The sequence below is a fragment of the Grampus griseus genome (assembly GCF_964374135.1).
Source record: "Grampus griseus genome assembly, chromosome: 8".
In the NCBI taxonomy this organism is placed as follows: Eukaryota; Metazoa; Chordata; class Mammalia; order Artiodactyla; family Delphinidae; genus Grampus; species Grampus griseus.
Genome location: NC_139002.1, coordinates 54,094,671 through 54,115,153, shown reverse-complemented (window position 1 = coordinate 54,115,153; position 20,483 = coordinate 54,094,671). Strand labels below are relative to the sequence as shown.

Here is a 20,483-nt window from a genome sequence, read left to right as displayed (position 1 = left end):
TTTGGGAGAGTGCAGCATGCTGAGGAGTCACCGGTATTCCTGCTACTTAGTGTCTCTGGGCATTTGCTCAAGCTGGTACCTCTACCTGGAAAACATTTCCCACTTTCCGTTTTTGTTTTTGTTTTTTTTTTGGTTCTAATTACTGAATGTATTCACAAATATGAGAGAATGAATATATAAATATCCATGCACCCATCACTCAGCTCGAGAAATAAGACCTAACAAATAGAAAGTACCCATGTACTCCTCCCTTTCACCCTCCTTCTTCCCAGAGCTGGCTCCTTAAGTTGGCGTTTTCATTCCCATGTAAGTTTTTTTTTTTTTTTTTAGGGAAGTCATGTGACCCTATGCCTTCATACTTTGAATCATCAAGACTAAATTTCATCGTCTCGAATCTGCTTTAAAAATTCAGTGTGTCTATGACCCTCTAGGACTGAATGATAGGACTCGTTCTTACATTTGGGGTTGGCTGTGCAATTTATTATTTTTTTTTTCATTTTAACATCTTTATTGGAGTATAATTGCTTTACAATGGTATGTTAGTTTCAGCTTCACAACAAAATGAATCAGTTATATATATACATATGTTCCCATATCTCTTCCCGCTTGCGTCTCCCTCCCTCCCACCCTCCCTATCCCACCCCTCCAGGCCGTCACAAAGCACCGAGCTGATCTCCCTGTGCTATGCGGCTGCTTCCCACTAACTATCTACCTTACGTTTGGTAGTGTATATATGTCCATGCCTCTCTCTCGCTTTGTCACAGTTTACCCTTCCCCCTCCCCATATCCTCAAGTCCATTCTCTAGTAAGTCTGTGTCTTTATTCTTGTTTCACCCCTAGGTTCTTCATGACATTTTTTTTTCTTAAATTCCATATATATGTGTTAGCATATGGTATTTGTCTCTCTTTCTGACTTACTTCACTCTGTATGACAGACTCTATGTCTATCCCCCATGTAAGTTTTTATTTACTGTATATGTAACCATAAATAATATATAGATGCATGAAATCAGGAAAATTGTAATTTATTATATTTAGAATATAGATATAGAATGTATGCTATATGTGTGTACTTTAATATAGTATATGTATGGGGCTTCCCTGGTGGCCCAGAAGTTAAGAATCCACCTGCTAATGCAAGGGGACATGGGTTCAACCCCTGATCTGGGAAGATCCTACACACCGCAGAGAAACTAAGCCCGGGCACCAAAACTACTGAGCCTGCGCTCTAGAGCCAGTGAGCCACAACTACTGAGCCCGCCCGCCTAGAGCACATGCTCCACAACAAGAGAAGCCATCAGGCCCCACTTCTAATTCTAGTTCTCTTGCTGTTTCCACATCTGCAGTTTTTTCCTCCACTGCAGTCTTGAACCCCTCAAAGTCATCCATGAGAGCTGGAGTCAACTTCTTCCAAACCCCTGTTAATGTTGATATTTTGACGTCTTCCTATGAATCAAGAATGTTCGTTCTTTTTTTAAAATAAATTTATTTATTTATCTATTTATTTATTTATGGCTGCATTGGGTCTTTGTTGCTGCGCGTGGGTTTCTCTAGTTGCAGCAAGTGGGGGCTACTCTTTGTTGTGGTGCACGGGCTTCTCATTGCGGTGGCTTCTCTTTCTGTGGAGCACAGGCTCTAGGCACATGGGCTTCAGTAGTTGTGGCTCGCAGGCTCTAGAGCACAGGCTCAGTAGTTGTGGCGCACGGGCTTAGTTGCTTCGCGGCATGTGAGATATTCCCGGACCAGGGCTCAAACCTGTATCCCCTGCATTGACAGGCAGATTCTTAACCACTGCGCCACCAGGGAAGTCCAAGAATGTTCTTAATGGCATCTAGAATGGTGAATCTTTTTGAGAAGGTTTTCAATTGAATTGGCCCAGATCCATCAGAGGCATCACTACTTGTGGCAGCTATAACCTTAGGAACTGTGTTTCTTAAATAATAAGACTTTAAAGTCAAAATTATTCCCCGATTCATGGGCTACAGAATGAATGTCACGTTAGCAAGCATGAAAACAATCTTGTAGATCTCCATCAGAGCTCACAGGTGACCAGGTGCGTTGTCAATGAGCAGTCATATTTTGAAAGGAAACACTTTTTCTGAGCAGTAGGTCTCAACAGTGTGTTTAAATTAGTCAGTTAACCATGTTGTCAGCAGATGTGCTGTCATCCACATTAGAGCACAGGCAGAGTAGATTTAGCATACTTCTTAAGGACCCTAGGATTTTGGGAATGGTAAATGAGCATTGACTTCAACTTAAAGTAACCAGCTGCATTAGCCCCTAGCAAGAGAGTCAGCCTGTCCTTTAAAGTTTTGAAGCCAGGCATTGACTTCTCTCTAACTATGAAAGTCCTAGATGGCATTTCTTTCCAATATTAGGCTGCTTCATCTATATTGAACATGTTGTTTAATGTAGCCATCTTCCTTAAATGTCTTAGCAAGATCTTCTGGATAACTTGCTGCAGCTTCTATATCAGCCCTTGCTGTTTCACCTTCTATGTTATGGAGATGACTTCTTTCCTTAAACCTCATGAACCAACCTCTGCTAGCTTCAAGCTATTCTTCTGCAGCTTCCTCACCTCTTTCAGTCTTCATAGAGTTGAAGAGAGTTAGGGCCTTTGACTTAAAGGAATGTTGTGGCTGGTTTAGTCTTCTATCTAGACCACTAAAACTTTCTCCATATCAGCAATAAGGCTGTTTTGCTTTCTTATCATTTGTGTGTTCACTGGAGTAGTACCTCTAATTTCTTTCAAGGACTTTTCCTTTGCAGTCACAACGTGGCTAACTGGTACAAGATGCTTAACTTTTGGCCTATCCCAGCTTTCGACATGCCTTCCTCAGTAAGCTTAATCATTTCTAGCTTTTGACTTAAAGTGAGAAATGTGTAACTCCTCCTTTCACTTGAACACATAGAGGCCACTGTAGGGTTATTAATTGGCCTGATTTCGATATTGCTGCATGGCCTGAAGAGAGGGAGAGAGATGGGGCAATGGCTGCTTGGTAGAGAGCAGTCAGAACACATGCAACATTTATCTATTAAGTTTGCCATCCTATATGGGCACAGTTTGTCATACCCCAAACAAATTGCAATAGTAACGTGAAAGATCACTGACCACAGATAACCACAACAAATATAGTAATAATGAGTGACTTCCTTGGTGGTCCAGTGGTTAAGACTCCACACTTCCACTGTTGGGGGCACAGGTTTGATCCCTCATCAGGGAACTAAGATCCCACATGCCACGCTGTGCAGCCAAAAAAAAAAGAAAAGAAAAATTTGAAATACTGCAAGAATTACCAAAACTTGACACAAAGACATGAAGTGAGCAACTGATGTTGGAAAAACGATCTGATACAGATTCTGAATAGCCAAAGCAATATTGAGAAAGAAGAACAGTCCTGAAGTTATCATGTGCCCTGACTTGAGACTATACCCTAAAGCTACAATAATCAAAACAGTATGGTGCTGGCACAAAAACAGACGCATAGATCAATGGAACAAAATAGAGAGCCCAGAAATAAAACCACACAATATGGTCAATTAATCTATGACAAAGGAGGCAAGAATATGCAATGGAGAAAAGACAATCTCTTCAATAAGTGGTGCTGGGGAAACTGGACAGCTACATGTAAAAGAATGAACTTAGAACATTCTATAACACCATATACAAAAATAAACTCAAAGTGGATTAAAGACCTAAATGTAAGACCTAAAACCATAAAACTCCCAGAAGAAAACATAGGCAAAACACTCTTTGCTATATATCATAGCAATATTGTTTTTGGATCTCTCTCCTAAGGCTCCCTAGGGGGAGCCCAGTAAAAGTGTACTGAATGAAAACAACAGAGGAAGGAGTGAAGAAATATCTGGGAAGCACACCAAGGATAGACAGGTCCCCACAATTTTCATTCATTCATCCTTTCAGTCAACAAACCGAGGAAAATTTCCTGAGCTCCTGGGGTCATAGGGAAGAGGTAGACCTGTCTCTTGCCCTCAAGGACCCCAGGTAGAGGAGAGACAGACATGTTTTCCATATGAGTGACTACTTTTGTCTGGTCACAGAATTTTAAAATATAATAGCTTTATAGTAAATGATATATATGGCAGGTGAAGTCCTTCCAGGGGAGTGAACAAAACATGGTTGAAAATATAATTTGGAGTCCCAGGTTCCTCATCAATAAGGTAGAGGTTGAGTTGCAGGAGTGCTAGCGTATATCCAGCTCTGATAATCCAGACCTTTGTGACTGAATGACTAGGGAGCACTTTGTTGTCCTATCAACCCCCCTCTTTACTACTCAGCAAGCTCAGAAGCCTGTAGGCTGCCCCGGGGGCCAGTTGCATCAGCTGGAAGAGGGCTGGGTCTTCCCAGAATGGGGGGAGGGGTATGATAGGGAGGAAGACCAGAGTGGAGGCTGGTCAGGAAGACCTGCCAGCTTCCTGGGTTGACGCCAGTCAGCCACTCACAAGGAGCCTTTGTAACAGTGGAGTCTGCAGTGGATTCCCCAAGCAGAGATACTTCTATTCCCAAGGGACAGAAAAGGCCTGGGCCTCTTAGGGTAACCTGAGGACTCCAGGGCCCTGCTGCTCCCTCAAATAGCTCTTTCTTCGCTGGTCATTTGACTCTTGTAATTTTTTTTTTTTATTTGTTTTTTTATTTTTGGCTGTATTGGGTCTTCGTTGCTGCGCGCGGGCTTTCTCTAGTTGTGGTGAGTGGGGGCTACTCTTTGTTGCGGTGCGCGGGCTTCTCACTGTTGTGGCTTCTCTTCTTGCGGAACACGGGCTCTAGGCGTGAGGGCTTCAGTAGTTGTGGCTCGCGGGCTCTAGAGCTCAGGCTCAGTAGTTGTGGAGCACGGGCTTAGTTGCTCTGTGGCATGTGAGATCTGCTCAGACCAGAGCTCGAACCCTTGTTCCCTGCATCGGCAGACGGATTCTTTTTTTTTTTTTTTTTTTTGAGGTACGCGGGCCTCTCACCGTTGTGGCCCCTCCCGTTGCGGAGCCCAGGCTCCGGACGCGCAGGCTCAGCGGCCATGGCTCACGGGCCCAGCCGCTCCGCGGGACGTGGGATCCTCCCGGACCCGCAAGAACCTGCGTCCCCTGCATCGGCAGGCGGACTCTCAACCACTGCGCCACTAGGGAAGCCCCGGATCATTTGACTCTTGATGCCTCAGAATCCTTCATTCAGAGGATTGTATTTTTTTAGTTTGAAAGCGCCTCTATTGAGTTCAACTCCTCGATTTACCCGGTTGGAAACTGAGGCCTAAAGAGGTAAGATGACTTGCTTAAGGTTCCCTAGAGAGTTAGTTGTGCCTTTAAGGAGAATATTTTATGATTGGTAGCACTGGCTGTTCCCTCTGCCTGCAAGACAGAGCTTCCAGAAGCTGAGAACATTTACATCTCAAATGTTTCTTTTCTCCCTGGGGCAATTACCATGCTTGGAGTGAATTCCTGACGCGCCGGTCCCGCTGAAATAGAGATTCAGGAGGTCCTGGGCAGGGCCTGAGAATCTGCATATCTGATGAGCTCTCTGGTTATTGGATGCTTCTGGTCTGTAGACGACAATTGTAGTAGCAAGGCTCTAGCTTATTAATTTACTTTATTTTCTTCCTAGTACATGTCATGATGTGATATTATCATATTTATCTGTGCATGTGTTCATCATAGCTTTCTTCTCACTAGATATAAACTGTCTGAGTGGGGCACCTTGACCCCTTCGTGCCCTGTTACATCCCCAGGCCCAGCACAGCACAGACACACTGCAGGCTCTCAGTGCATGAAGTCCCCCCAGTGACAGAGGGAGTCTGGTTCTGGAGGGCAGGGACTTTGTCCAGTTTTCTCTTGACCCCTCATGGCACAGCAGGGGGTCAAAGTACACAGCAGGAGCTCAGTGACTCTTGACCCCCTATGTTCTCCAGTAGGTCAGAACTGGAGTGACAAACAGCCTGAGGTCCATGGGCATCAGGTGACATGAGTGTGTGTATATAAATCATTTTTAAAACTAGAAAACTTGTCACAACCTAGGTCTGAGTCCCTTCTGTAGCTGCCTGGGCTCAAGCTCAGCCAGGGTTACTTGGAGTCTGGCTTTCCCAGGGCACTTGATCAGCTTACCCCTGGCACCACAGTCACATGGTGTTCCTGGCCTGGCCCTTGGGGGCCTTGACTCCAGTCCATCTGGAACCAGTTCAGTTTTTCCAACTTGAGGCATTCAGATACCCTGAGGGTGATGTCACAGGCAGCTCCGCAGAGGCCATTCCAGTAAAGTGCCTCACTCGGTGTCAGTTTCCCCACCTGAGGGTGGGAGGGAAGTCTGGGGAAACTGAATGATGCTTGAAGTCTAGCCCAGCTTGTGCTACTTCGCTCTTCTCCATTGCTACTTCCACCTGCAGTGGCCCAGCTGGACAAGATAACCTCCCAACCCTGAGACATGGCAACTTGAGAGCAGGGACACCTGAGTTCAGTGGGCCCTTCTGAACCAAGGGCTACCTCCCCTGCCTCATCGCACCCCCTGAGAAGACCTCACGCCCTTGTCCTTTCTTTCCTGCCTGCCTCCTCTCCCCACTCCTAGAACTTGTCTGAGCGCAGCCTGTGCCCTTAGATCCCTGATAATTGGAGCCAGCTGGCAGCTGCTGAGTCAGCAACATTTTATCTTTCATCCACCAGGTGGGCATGGAGGCAGTTTCAGTCTGTAGCCTGCTGGCTGCATGACCCTGGCCACGCAGACCTTCCTGTCCCTCCTTCGCAGGGCTACTCCGTCTGTTCTGCACTTGTTTACTCACATTGCTCATTTATTCCCCCAGTTACAAATTGGTGCACTCACTCACTCACTCACACGTACAGCGCCCCCTCAATCCCTGGGGCCAGGGCCAGGGCCAGGAGCATTTCTGGGAAAGGACTGGCCTGAGATGGGATTATGATGCACACACAGAAGCAGACTGACACAGCAGGACACAGGGGCCCTGTGCTCAGCTGGAGTCCCCCAAAGTCTGAGCTGGGGAGGACTTAACAAAGGTCAGCCCCCTTGTTGAATAAATTCTATTTATTCAAAGGTAAAGGTAGGCCCAGGAGGCTGCTGATGGGGCTGATGGGGCACTCCTGACCTGCCCACCACGCCGGGTCAGCTCTCCCAGCCCTGTCTGCAAGCAGGACATCATGTTTTCCAGTTCTGAGTCAGTGACTCTGGAGCTGGGTTAAAAATGAGAGATGTAGAGCAGGATAATAATATCCTTAGTGACCCAAACATGGATTCAGAAGGAGTTATACAACTAGGGCTGGAAAGGCCTTCCCTCAGAGATCTCCAAACCCTTCACTTTATACTCGTGGATGCTGGAGCGCTGGAAGCCTGGTCACAGGTGGACCTGGAAGCAGCCCCGGAACCTAAACCACGATGTCCAGCCTACTGGTCTCTGGCTAAACACACTGCCCAGCCATCCTGGATGTTTAAATACACAGGAAGCTCCATTTTCCTGAGGAGAAAACATTTTAAGAACGTTTTCCCTTCCCTGGCAGTCCAGTGGTTGGGACTCCATGCCTTCACTGCCAAGGGCACAGGTTCAATCCCTGGGTGGGGAACTAAGATCCCGCAAGGTGCACGGCGTGGTGTTTTCCCTAGTAAAAGTCAAAAACAAACAAACAAAAAATGTTTTAGGGCTGGAAATGAATTAATCAAATGTTTACTTAAGTAATCTATTAAAATTAAATGTTTTCACTTAATCTATTATTTTAGAAAACCTGCTCTTTTCCACTCATAGTTTAGGATACAATTTTACGAAAATTCTTCTCCCAGCTGACTGGTGGGGAGGTAATGTTGGGCTAATGCACCTTGCTAACAGTTTGTCTGCAGTAACATATTGAGGAAAGCACCGTGCATGATGAAGACTGTCAGGACAGAGTACGGCACACCTCTCCTTCTGGAATTCTGGAAAAGAGCTTCACCTTAGAGTCAGGCCCATGAGCTGGCTTTGAGCACCTGCTGTGCCTTGGCCATGTGTGGCTGCAGCCACTTGGGGTCCCTTGCCAAAGTGTCAAAGTCCTCACTACTTCCTCCTGCCAAGTCAGGGACCCTATTTTTCAAGGTGCCTGGACATTATAACCAAAGACCCTAGAGTGTATCAAAAAGTGAATCTAACGGTCATCATTCAGCCAGCATCTACTGAGCATTTGCAGTCCTGGGAGCCAGGACAGGTACAAAAGGAACTGAACTGTGTGTAGCAAGTCCTAGAATGGAAGAATAAAGGAGGAATTGGGAGCATAGCATAGGAAAGGGGAGTGGCCAGGAGGCAGTGTGTGTTTATTGAGGTCTTGCAATATTCCAGATATTTCACAAACACCATCTCTAATCCTCATAACTACTGGGGGGTAGGATTTAGCACTTGTTCCAACTCCTCCTTGCCTAAGAACTAACAGTGTGTGTTTTAAGGTTAATTTCTTGACCTTCCTAGGCTTCAGTTTCCTCCTCTGTGAACAGACCCCATAGGATTATTGGAAGGATTGAGTTCTGCTCTAAGCACTTTGCATATATTAACTTAGTTTAGAATAGCAAGCCCTCAATGGATGTTTGCTCTTATCTTTATTACAACATAGGAGGAAGTTGAAGCTCAGAAAGGAGCAGTGACTAGCCCAGGGCCACACAGCCAGAGGGAAGAGCTGGCCATGTTCTCTGTTCTACTCTGTGACCTGCAATACAGAAAGGGTTAAAAGGGGACGCTTTGCCCTCACAGCAGGTCCATGGCTGGACTCGGCTGCCCTCTGTACCTTGGAGAGGCAAGGCCAGCTGTCCAATGCAGGATGACCCCAGGTCACCTGCGGCTGTGTGCCTGGCCAGCCCATGAAGGGGACTTGGAGAGAGGGAAAACCGTCACTTTCTTCTGAGGTCTGGGGAGCTGGGCTGAGTCTCCTCCTGTCATGCGTGAGACCTTGGGCAAGTACCTCCCCTTGCCTGCGTCTCTGTGTCCTCATCTGAAAAGGGCGACACTAATGTTTTTCTGCCTCATGTGGCTGTTGTGCGACTGAGCAAGTTAAAGCTGGGAGATGGGTTTTCACACTACCCTGTTGTGCTAATATAAGCAGAGTTAAGGCCCATGACTTTAGGGTGGGGTGAGTATTTTCATGTAATGGGGAGGGGCCATGAGGAGTTAGAATCCAGTTCAACATAAAGATGAACTTTCTCATAGCTCTGGCCACAGGAGAGGAAGGAAGTGGTCCAGCGGATGATTATCAGTCAGGACGGTGCAGAAGGGGCTTCTGCTCTGGACTGGGAGTGAGGGTGGCCTAGGTGAGAGATCCCCTCTGATGCTCTCCTCCTCTCTCCGTCAGGTACGTAGTAAATCTTTTCCCTCAAGGTGGTGTTACAAGCAGGTAACTGAACTAGAACTTGGAAGGTCTTGTTCACTTGACTCTGCTACTAACTTGTGCAACTATGAGCCTCTCATTGGGCCTCATTTTCCTAGTTATTAATAAATATAGCAAATGCAGTTTGTCAACTGTGATAATGTGGCAATGCAAGGGATTATTATCTTCCAAGACTGTTGGTCAGAAGACTAGGTCAATGGTAAAGAGGAAGCATTGTAACTCATGGAATAACTGACTAGAGTTGAGAGGGACCTCAGCATTCATCTAGCATCTGCACAGATAATATATCTGGGGACTGTGCTTTGTCTCCTAACACCTCAAATTTACAGATAAGGATATGGATCCTGTTACCTTATATAACTTCTCTTTTTTTAAAAAAAAATTAAATTTACTTTTTTATACAGCAGGTTCTTATTAGTTATCTACTTTATACATATTAGTGTATATATGTCAGTCCCAATCTCCCAATTCATCCCACCCCCACCCCCACCCCCCACCACTTTCCCCCCTTGGTGTCCATATGTTTGTTCTCTACATCTGTGTCTCTATTTCTGCCCTGCAAACCGGTTCATCTGTACCATTTTTCTAGGTTCCACATAGATACGTTTGTGCCCTGGTCCGGGAAGATCCCACATGCCGCGGAGCGGCTGGGCCCGTGAGCCATGGCCGCTGAGCCTGCACGTCCAGATCCTGTGCTCCGCAACAGGAGCGGTCACAACAGTGAGAGGCCCGCGTACCGCAAAAAAAAAAAAAAAAAAAAAAAAAAAAACCAACTCTGAGTGAGTGGTTCACACTCTTACACCTGCTGAGCACAGGTGAACTATATTTATTGCAGTAGCAATAAAAAATAAGACCTTGTATTTGTACATATCTTTATTAACCTCTAAAGTACTTTCTCAGACACAATTTCATTTTTAAGTAGGACTCAAGAGAAGAGAGATGGAACCATCTGATTTGCCCATCTGCCTATATTCAGACTGCCACCTAATTTGAAATCACATATAAACAAACACTTTTATTAATCTCCAAAACCTAATCTGATTATAAAATCTGACCCTGGAAACAAAAACTTTTTGGACAAGCATTTGGACTTGATAAGCCATAAAGAGTAACCTCATTCTAGTTAGGTGGGATCTCTTACTTCTAATTGCACCAAGCTCCACTGTGGACAGAATTAGCTACTGAGCCCACTTTCTCCAGGATGATCCATCTAAGAGCTGAGACCCCGTTGCCGTGTCAGCTGTTCTCCTGGTCTTGAGTTTCCTCCTTCTCAACCACCCTCTATGTTGTTGCAGAGAGCTCAGTAATACAAACATGACCATGTTATTCCTATTTAAAATCATTTAGTGACTTTCCACTACCTACAGAATCAAGTCAAAATTATTCTGCACGACTCACAAAACCTTCCATAATCTAGCTTGCTTGGTTTCACTTGGCATTAGAACTGGAGCAGGCAAAACCCTTCTGTAAAGGGCCATATATTAAATATTTTAGGCTTTGCAGACCATTAGGTCTCTGTCACAACCACTCAACTCTGCTGCAGTAGCATGGAAGCAGCCATAAACAGATAAACAAATGAGCTTGGCTGTGTCCAGTAAAATTGTATTGGCAGTGAGCCAGATTTGGCCCACAGGCTATAGTTTGCCAACTCTGAACTAGAACCCCATTTTTAAATCTCCCAGATGGCTTCTTAAAACTAGGTAAATGGAGACTGACCATTCTCTGATGAACTATTTTTCTTATGACAAAAAGGAGTCAGAGTGCTTATGATGACCATTTTAATCACGAGGTGTTAATGTATAGATTAACATAAACTTCAGATGTCACAGAAACAGTTCCACAAAATTCAGAAAAAAACCAGTATCAGTGAAACCGGAGCAAGCATTTTGGAGACTTCAACGCACTGGATAGAATTCTTCAAGAATTTTACTGTAAGTTTTCTTATCTATAAAAAGAAAGATCACAGAAGATTTTTAAATTGTGTTTAAAAAATCATATTTCCTAAAGAAAAATTAACACTTAATATTCTTTTAAGAACTGCCTTATTTTCTAGTCCTCAACCATGGCTTGGCAATCACTGAGGCATTTTGTTCCACTGAATGAAGAATAACTTTGGAAGAATCTGTGGTGACATCCAGATGGTTATCTGGAGGGGCAAAGGGCTGCCAGGGGGATCCTAGCTGAAGGGGTAAAAGAAGGAATGAATAGGGAGGGGCCAGGAGCTGAGGCGTTCAAGCTCTCCATGACTGCACTGTCCCTGCAGAAGGCTCTTGGCACACCTGCCAGTAATCTGCTGCTCAGAGGGAATGAGCCCGTGAGGCTACACTCACTGCCAGAGGGAGCTAGTGGAAATGTGGAGGCAAAGAGCCAGAGGTCTGGGACTGAGGACTAACTAATACTGGGTCTCCCTCTTAGAAATCAATATTCCCAAGATTCCTTTTTCAGATCTAACATCCAGCAGTTCTGAGTATTTCCCATCCCTGATACACCTACTATTCATGGCTTTGTATTAGTCTTTGAGCTCTTCATTGGCAAAAAAAAGTTGCCTTTCTGATCCACCATAAACATCACATATGTGACTGAAGGCTAGGGAAATGTTAGAGTAATACAATTTCAGAGCTAAATAGGACCCTACACATCATCATTCAGTCTGATGAAATTTAAATGCTTAATATTATACTTTTACATAAATAGGAAAATCTAAAAATCTATATATTTACAAAATTTCAAAAATTTCCTACACTCATTCACGTATGTACACATCTATATTGTGTATCTGTATAAAATATGAACAAGAAAACAGCTGTATTACAGTTATATTCACAGCTGCACAAAGATAAGTAGAGTATGCTAAGGAAATTCCTGTCTATAGCTGGATGAAGGCTTCATTGAGATGATGAATCTTGAGCAGGAATTTGTTGGGTGCGCAGAGTGGAAATGGGGCAAGAGGAGGACTAAAAGAGGTATAGCATGTACAAAGCGATATAGGGCAGGTTCAGGACAGCATTTCATGAGGCAGGAGATGAGGCAGGGCTCTATGTAGTTCAGGCCAGCCATTATTTAAGTGCCTACTATGTGTAGGCTCTGTGCTGGAGGCTGGAGAAACAAAGATGAAGCTACAGTCCAGTGAGGGACACAACACAGCCTGTGTGTGATAAGGGGTGGATAAGAGGTATGAGTTAAGTGTTTCTACCAGGTAATTAGCTCAGCCTGGGAAAACAAGCCATCCTAGGGAGTCTTGATTTTATCCAAAAGGCAATGGATAGCTATTTTAAGCACATCCATATTTATCCACACAGATGTGATTTCTGGTAAGACTAAAGGCAGAGGCAAGCTGGAGGCAAGTGCAAGAGCCCACACAAGAGATTACCAGGGCCTGAACCAGGGTAGTGGCAAGGGTAGAGAGGAGAGTTCAGAGCTGAGAATTATTTAGGGATTAGAACGGTTAGACTTGATGACTAATGGGAAGTCTAAGACACAGACTTGAAGGTGATTCCCAGGCTTCTGGCTGGAGAGCCTAGGTGGACAGTGTGCCATTCACTGAAGGAGGACACAGAAGAACAGAAGGTCTGGGCAAGCAGAGGGGACATGAGTTGTCTGCTGTCTGAGGGACACAGAGGTACTCAGCCAGAAACTGGATATATGAATTCAAGAGAATTCTGGTCTATAGACAAAGATGTGGAAGTCAACAGAATACAGAAGGCACTGAAACCATAGGCATAAATAAGATTAACCAGGGAAAATGATACATTATAAGAAAGAAGTTTTCTGCAATTAACTTGAAATACCTTTTTCAGGAAAATCCTCTGGATGTGACTTTTCATATGCAAACATATCATGGTCCCTCAGAGCACACATACAGTCTTGACGTTTTAAAAGATAATATCCGACAAAAATAAAGGAAGTAACATATAGAAGCTGGCGATGCAAACCTGAAATTGAAACAAATCCCAAAGAAAGCGAAAATCAGTCACGTGTATTAAAAATCACATTTTTCATGTTTCAGATATATAATTTATTTCTTTTGACATTCTTTTAAGAAAAAAGGCTTTTGTACATGGGTATTCTTTGGGACATCTTCCTCAGGATATCTGGCAACTATGAAAAGCAACATTAAGTCTACAAATATAACTATCAACAGAACCCAAGATTTTTAAAATTCAGGTTTTATAAGTTTCTTCAAGGAAAAAGGTGGATAAGTACAAAAACTTGAATGGCAGACTGAAACAGAAAAAAAAGTTTTTCTTTTTCAATAAGTTAACTTTAGACCTACACTAGCTTGTATTCCAGGACATGTTCAGAAGATGACGAGTAGAGGTAAAGTCCTCTACAGATGGTCTAAAAGCAATCTGGTTTGTCTCCATATACCAATTTATTTTTGCATATCTAGTGGTTACTAAAACAGTACACTGTACGACAAATATATCTCAATTCTCTTTTGTACCTGCTAAAATTTGTAATTTTGCATATATTACTTATTCAAAAACTATCTTTAAAAAATCATCCTACTGGGACTTCCCTGGCGGTCCAGTGGTTAAGACTCTACGCTTCCACTGCAGGGGGTATGGGTTCGATCCCTGGTTGGGGAACTAAGATCCCGCATGCCACGCGGAGCAGCAAATAAATAAATAATAAATAAATAAAATCATTCTACTAAAAAAATCATCCTATTATAAGACTAGAGAGGATCACATGATCTAGGAAAGCCAAAATTTTAAATGTGAAGGGGAGATGCAAAGGTATAAACTTTATATACAAAAATTTTTTTTTGCAAAAGGCTAAGGGCAGGTTTTCTAGCTATGCCTCAGAATTCTATTCCCAGCCCTCTTCTTATCCCATAGATGTTCCTTTGGAGAACTTTTTATTCCTATAGTTTTATCTATTATAATCTATAAGTAACGTCCAACTCAGGCACCCATGCTGAACAACAAATATAGCCAAATATTTGACAGATACGTTTACCTGAATACCCCCAAACAAACTCAGTTCCTTCCTATTCATACCTCTTTTTCTTAATTCAGAGAATAAGACCATTTACCCAGGAATCCATGTCCTGGGTAATAAACATAGTAATTATCTTTTTTCCTACCCTCTTCTCCTACATCCCGTCACTGTCAATCCTACCTTATAAATATTTCCTTTCCTCACTTCAGGGAACCTGTGCGCATTTACACTAACTGGTCTCCCTTTCACCTCATTTTCTACTCCACACTGATCCCAGCTTTTACCCTGTCATTAGAGGAATTTCTACTAAAACACAAACTAGTCTGTCAGTCCCTTCTTCAATTATGGTCAACAGGACCCTAAACTCGTGCATATGATCTCCCAGGCCTTTCATGAGCTGCCTCTTCCACCTTCATCTTCTGACACTCCCTGATATGCACATTGTGCCCAACAATACTGAACTACTTTTAATTCCTCACATAAACTAGGCTCCTTCATGCTTCTATATACCACGCACTGATTACTTCTCTGTCCAGCAACTTCCTGATCCTTCAAGATTCAACTCAGACATCACTTCTTTTTTTTTTTTTAATATTTATTGATTGATTGCTGTGTTGGGTCTTTGTTTCTGTGCGAGGGCTTTCTCCAGTTGCGGCAAGTGGGGGCCACTCTTCATCGCAGTGCACGGGCCTCTCACTATCGCGGCCTCTCTTGTTGCAGAGCACAGGCTCCAGACGCACAGGCTCAGTAAATGTGGCTCACGGGCCCAGTTGCTCCGTGGCATGTGGGATCTTCCCAGACCAGGGCTTGAACCCGTGTCCCCTGCACTGGCAGGCAGGCTCTCAACCACTGCGCCACCAGGGAAGCCCCAGACATCACTTCTGCTAAGAAACCTTCCTATAACTTTCCTAGAGTTAAAAGGATGAACTCATCTCTATTAATATGTAAATTGCTATAGTAATTATTTCTCTCTCTACTATCAGGCAAAGTCAATGTTTGATTCATCTTTGTATACCAGCACACAGACAGCACTTAATATATAACAAATGGATGAATGGCCTTGGGCAAATCAATTTACTACCTCTAAAACAAAGATAATACCTATCTTTTTCACAGTAGTTATTATAGTGTTTTGGAAAAATTGTAAAACAATAAAAATACAAAGTATCACTATGACCTGGGACTGGACAGGGCCCAGACTCTTCTGCATTCTCCCTTAGCCCAAAGAGCCACTGCTTCCCCTAATGGGCCACCTGTAATACAGCAAACCAAAATGTGCTGGGTTCTCCCATGTGCCACTGGACTACACAAAGACTCAGACTCTCTGTGCTTACTCATATCCCTCACAGAAGATTTAGATGATATCAGTGTCCTAGCCCTAAAGGCATGGCTTGGCCTCTTCTCAAGTCCTCATTTCCCTAGCCTCTTCTCTTTCAGCAGTGGTCTCCGTTTCACCACATACACAACCCTCCCACAATTATTTTCCCCTTCTTTCCTTTACTCAGTGAACCTAAACTTGAAAGCCATGATGCTCTTCGCAGAATGCCATAAACTACTGATATATTAAACTAGAAATCAATAAAAATTTAATTTTGTGGATTACACTTAGATACCAACTAACTCTAAATTTAGGGCAGGTAAGGGGTAACCAGAAACAAGGGTTTAAAAACAGGTGATGGGAGAAAAGCTTAAGAAAAAATTGTATTTAATATTTTCTGCTAACTTGAAAAAGATCTGCACAACTTGATTTCATTGACAGAATATTCCAACTACCTACAGAATGCCAGGTACTCTCCATGGCCATAGTTGGAAAATCCACTGTGTATTTCTCTTCCCCACTCCTCCTATGTGCATGAAGTTGTACCACAATTCACCTTTTTAATAGATATGCCCATCTGGTTTGTAAATCTTTGGATGGTTGGGACAATGTTTTATATTTCCTTGTAATCTACACATTCATTCAATAAATACTCATTGAACATTACTATATGCCAGACATTGAACTAGATAAACACAGTATGCATTCAATAAATGCTACTGAGGAAAACTATTTCAATAAAGTCCTCAAGACCTGAATTTTCCAAAGCAACTAAGGGGAAACCCAGGGAACTCAGGAACTTTGACCCCTAGGCCTGGGCTAAGTGCTTTACATCCATTATCTCACCTAGTTCTCACAGCCACACAAAGAGGTAGACACCATCCCTATTTCATAGATGAGGAAACTAAAGCTCACAGAGATAAGTAACTTCTCCAGAATCAAATGGCTAGTAGGGAGGAGGTGGTGTCAAATCCAAAAGCTTGTGCTCTTAACTACTATGCTCTTCTGTCTCCCAGAAAAGGCACAAAACATTCTTTGACAACAATGAGGTGAGATTACGTGATACATACTTCAAATCTCAGCCAACCGTTTCTTCCTCTGGAACAGGATCCCTCTAATCTGAACCTCCTTTATGCTCCCAAAGCACTCTCTGCTCACCCACCTCTATCAAAATACCTGTCTGTCACACCTACACCCAGATCTGTTTGTCTCCCTGACACAATTAGGAATTCCTCAAGGGCAGGACAGTATTCCTCCCCCCATACACCCAATGTGCAACACTGCCTGGCACAGAGAAAGAGCTCAGTTAAGGTTGAACAAATATATGGTAAACTGTTTGCATAACAAGAGCTAAGGAAAGGGAAACCTGTTAGGCACCTTCCATGTGCCAGGCATCTGCCTATAGAATCTCACTTAATTCTCAAAAAAAAAAATATGCAAAGATGAATTATTCTCACTTTATAGATGAGGAAACTTGAGCTCTGACCAAGTAACTTGCCCAAGGTGACATGGCTGGGAAGCAGCGGAGCAAGGCCATTTAATTCCAAAATGGAGCTCCTTCCATTACACCAAGTGACAGGCGTGGGCAAGTGTGGAGTGGTGATAAGAAGGGAGAACACCCCATAGTTCCTAGTGGCAGAAATGGACAAAGATCACTCCTTTCTGTGGAGTGGGGGCATGTCCAAAGCACACAGGATCTCAACTCTATTTGAGCACTAGAAATGCCAAAATTTGGTGGGTTGGGAGTCGACCTCCAGGCACACATACAGCTGGAAGAAGGCAAAAGAGGCACAAGTGAGGTGATTCCTGCTTGCCTGGACCATTGTATTAGCCTTCTTCCTAGCTGGGCTCCCTGGCTCCAATCAGTTCCTAACAAAGTTGACCTTTTAACACAGGTCCAATCACTGAACTTCCTCTGATAGCTTTCAAAAGCATGTAAGGTTCCCGTCTGCCTAGAGAATAAATTGCCACCATCCACCTAAATCTTTGTTGCCTTATCGCCCTACTCGGCACTCACTCATCAACTGGCCCCCATTCACTCCCACTAGCCTCCCACGGGCCTGGAAGGCTCTCTCCAAGTATCCATCTGACATACTAAAGCTAAATTCAAACACACCTTTTACAAAGTTTCCCTCTCTTCCCTTTGGAAAGCCATAGACTTTAGCACAGTTAACTGTGTCACTTACTATCACTGCTGGTCTCAGACAGGTGAACACTGATCTACTAGGAAATAGAGCCCAGTGGTTTAGAGCCTCCTACTCAATGTGAAGTCCCCAGACCAGCAGCGTCTGGGAGATTGGGACCATCAGGCCTCTCTCCAGATCTAATGAACCAGCATCTGCATTTTAACAAGATCCCCAAGTTATCAGTATGCACATTAAATCTGAGAAGTGCTGGTTCTGAACAGCACTCTCTTTAAACTCTGAAGTTTAAAAACAGACTGTGCTACTTAGGACCTTGGGCAAGCTGCTTTAATCTAAGGCTCTGTTTCCCCATTATGGATAATACCTCTCCCCCACCTCACCACCCAAGGTGTCTGAAGACTAAATGCTATAATGCACGCAGTGTCAGTAGTGCATTGCATCGATTGATCGCTCATTTTTGCACACCCCACAGCGCGAACTGAGAGGGGAGCAGGCAGTTCAGTCCGGGGTCCTTCACAGACTCACTGCGAGGTCGTGGGTTGCACTGCATCTCAGTTTCCTGAAATGACACTCTGGCCGGCCCGATTCTGAGAAGCTCACGGGGCGCGGATACCTGAGGGAGGCGAGGCGGGGCCTGTTAACGCGAAAAGGCCCGGAAAAGAGGAGGCACCTCAGGCAGCCTAAGGCAGAGCCGGCCCTCAGCCCTACGGCCCCCTCTCCTCCCAGACCATCCCGCCCGCGCAGCCCTCACCGGCCGACGCCACCGGCCGCCGCCGGATCGCGTTATCAATCAGGCCGGAGCAGTAACCCAAGAAGCCGACGTAGAAGAGCCGCGGGTCGGTTAGCTTGGGCGGCGGCAGGCTCCGGGCCTCATTCGGCAGGAACTGTAAGGGCACTCGGCCCGGCCGGCCGTTCATCATGGTGAGGCCGTTCCCACTTGAGGCCTGGCCTCTGACCTCCAACTACAGAGAAAATCACCAAGACCACGGCCGGGACCCAAGGCACAAGCTTTCACCTCCGAGCGCGGTGCTGAAGGGCATGGCGCGAGGCGGTGCGGCGCCCAAACCCTTCCCCTTGCACGCTGCTGCCGGAAACGCGCACGCGAGGTTCCGGGCTACTAAGTGTCCGGCGTTGCTCGCTTGCCGGCCGGCGCTAAGTCCACGGAAGGGACGTCAGGGCTTGGTAGCGGGGGTCGAGGAGTACAGGAAACGAGCCATACTGCAAGAAGACTAGGAGATACTGATTTTTTTCGCCCAACCTCCCCCACCCACAATTGCCTCTCCTTTTCCCGCCCCAGAATGTTCTTTCAGCAAGAATTTATCTTTGTATCCAAAACCCACAAGTGGGCTTGATGGATAGTTTTAAGAAACGTAATTAATTGAAATAAAATAAAAGCTAGTTTTCATTTCCTGCGTTTCCTGTCATTCATTCGCACAGGCATACCCTCCACAGAGCCTAAAATTAAGGTCCAGCCAGCCATAAAGAATTTGGAGAATCCCAGGACTGGATCACTTAGCTAAACTCTCGAAATTCAGCCTGGGTCTTCAGGTCCTTGCACGTCGCTGAGGGACGAGGTGTTTCCCAAAGATTTGAGGACTGAAAAAAAAGAAGGAATCTATAACATTCTGCCAAGTAATTGTCCAGTCTCTGCTCACCTGCCTCCAGGACTGAGGAGCTCCGATCTTCGAACAGCTCTCTGTTTAGACAGCCCTTCCTGATAAGGAGCTAAAATGTCTTCAACATTTTATCTAGAGGAATGCTGATTAAACTAGAGGTTAATGCGAAGCTATATGCATCAGGTATTGATCTCCAAAGTGGAAGAATTAAGTTTCAGTTAATAAAGGATGAGGCTTTTATGCCTACAAAAAGCAATATCAGATCCGTAACATTTCAAGTTAGGATTTTCCAAAGGAACGTATATTGGAACAGTTTCCTGGAAGGCAACAAATGTTTCAGAGGTTCACAGTCTTTGACCCAGTAATTACGTCTGAGAATCTGTCTTACGTAAATACTAGTATGACATATGCACAGTCTTTTTTTTTTTTAACCACAGTGTTCCTTTTAAAATTATAACAAAAGGGGCTTTCCTGGTGGCGCAGTGGTTGAGAGTCCACCTGCCGATGCAGGGGACACGGGTTCGTGCCCCGGTCCGGGAAGATCCCACATGCTGCGGAGCGACTGGGCCCATGAGCCATGGCCGCTGAGCCTGCGCGTCTCGAGCCTGTGCTCCGCAACTGGAGAGGCCACAACAGTGAGAGGCCCGCGTACCGGAAAAAAAAAAAAAAAAAAAGAGAGAGATAATGCCTAGCATAGTACCTGACATATAGTAGGCTCTCAACAGAAAGGACCACAATGTGGGACTTCCCCTTTGTGTATCACTTGAAGGGCTGTCACAAATGGGAATAGAACCTCATTATGTATTGTTCCAGAGACCAACTGGTAAAAGTAAGAAGAAGAAAAATATTAATTCAGCATTAAATGCCCTAAGAAACAGCTGCACATGTAGGAGAGGCTGCTTTATGAGATGGTGAACACCTCGACACTGCCTAATCAGCTACCTATTCATTCAGGAAAACTGTAAAAAATAAATCCTCCTCGAATGCTCTTCTGAGAGTCTCTAGGATTCTAGGATTCCATGATGTTGTACACAGGTATATTATGGGTCCTGTCCTTTTCACAGTTGTTTCTATATATACTATACTGTTTTTATTTCTGACTCCTTTAAACAAAGA

General features: G+C 44.5%; 1 protein-coding gene and 1 long non-coding RNA gene across 2 annotated transcripts in view; one reads left to right on the top strand and one right to left on the bottom strand.

Annotated features, from left to right (window-relative positions):
* The window catches only part of LOC309825859, a 41,186-nt gene extending 31,047 nt beyond the window's left edge, over positions 1-10,139 (top strand). The window contains exons 2-3 of the long non-coding RNA XR_014297068.1: positions 9,168-9,309; positions 9,935-10,139. This is a non-coding gene — a long non-coding RNA (uncharacterized lncRNA). The remainder of the gene's footprint in view (positions 1-9,167; positions 9,310-9,934) is intronic.
* Positions 10,140-11,105: 966 nt separating this feature from the next.
* On the bottom strand, positions 11,106-18,822 carry LOC309825858 (NADH dehydrogenase [ubiquinone] 1 subunit C2-like). The gene is made up of 3 exons (XM_082659636.1): positions 18,503-18,822; positions 13,134-13,277; positions 11,106-11,290 (listed from the first exon to the last, which is right to left on the bottom strand). Exons 1-3 carry the CDS (start codon positions 18,669-18,671, stop codon positions 11,241-11,243), a joined length of 363 nt encoding a protein of 120 aa, XP_082515762.1. The 5' UTR covers positions 18,672-18,822; the 3' UTR covers positions 11,106-11,240.
* Between the last annotated feature and the right edge of the window lie 1,661 nt (positions 18,823-20,483).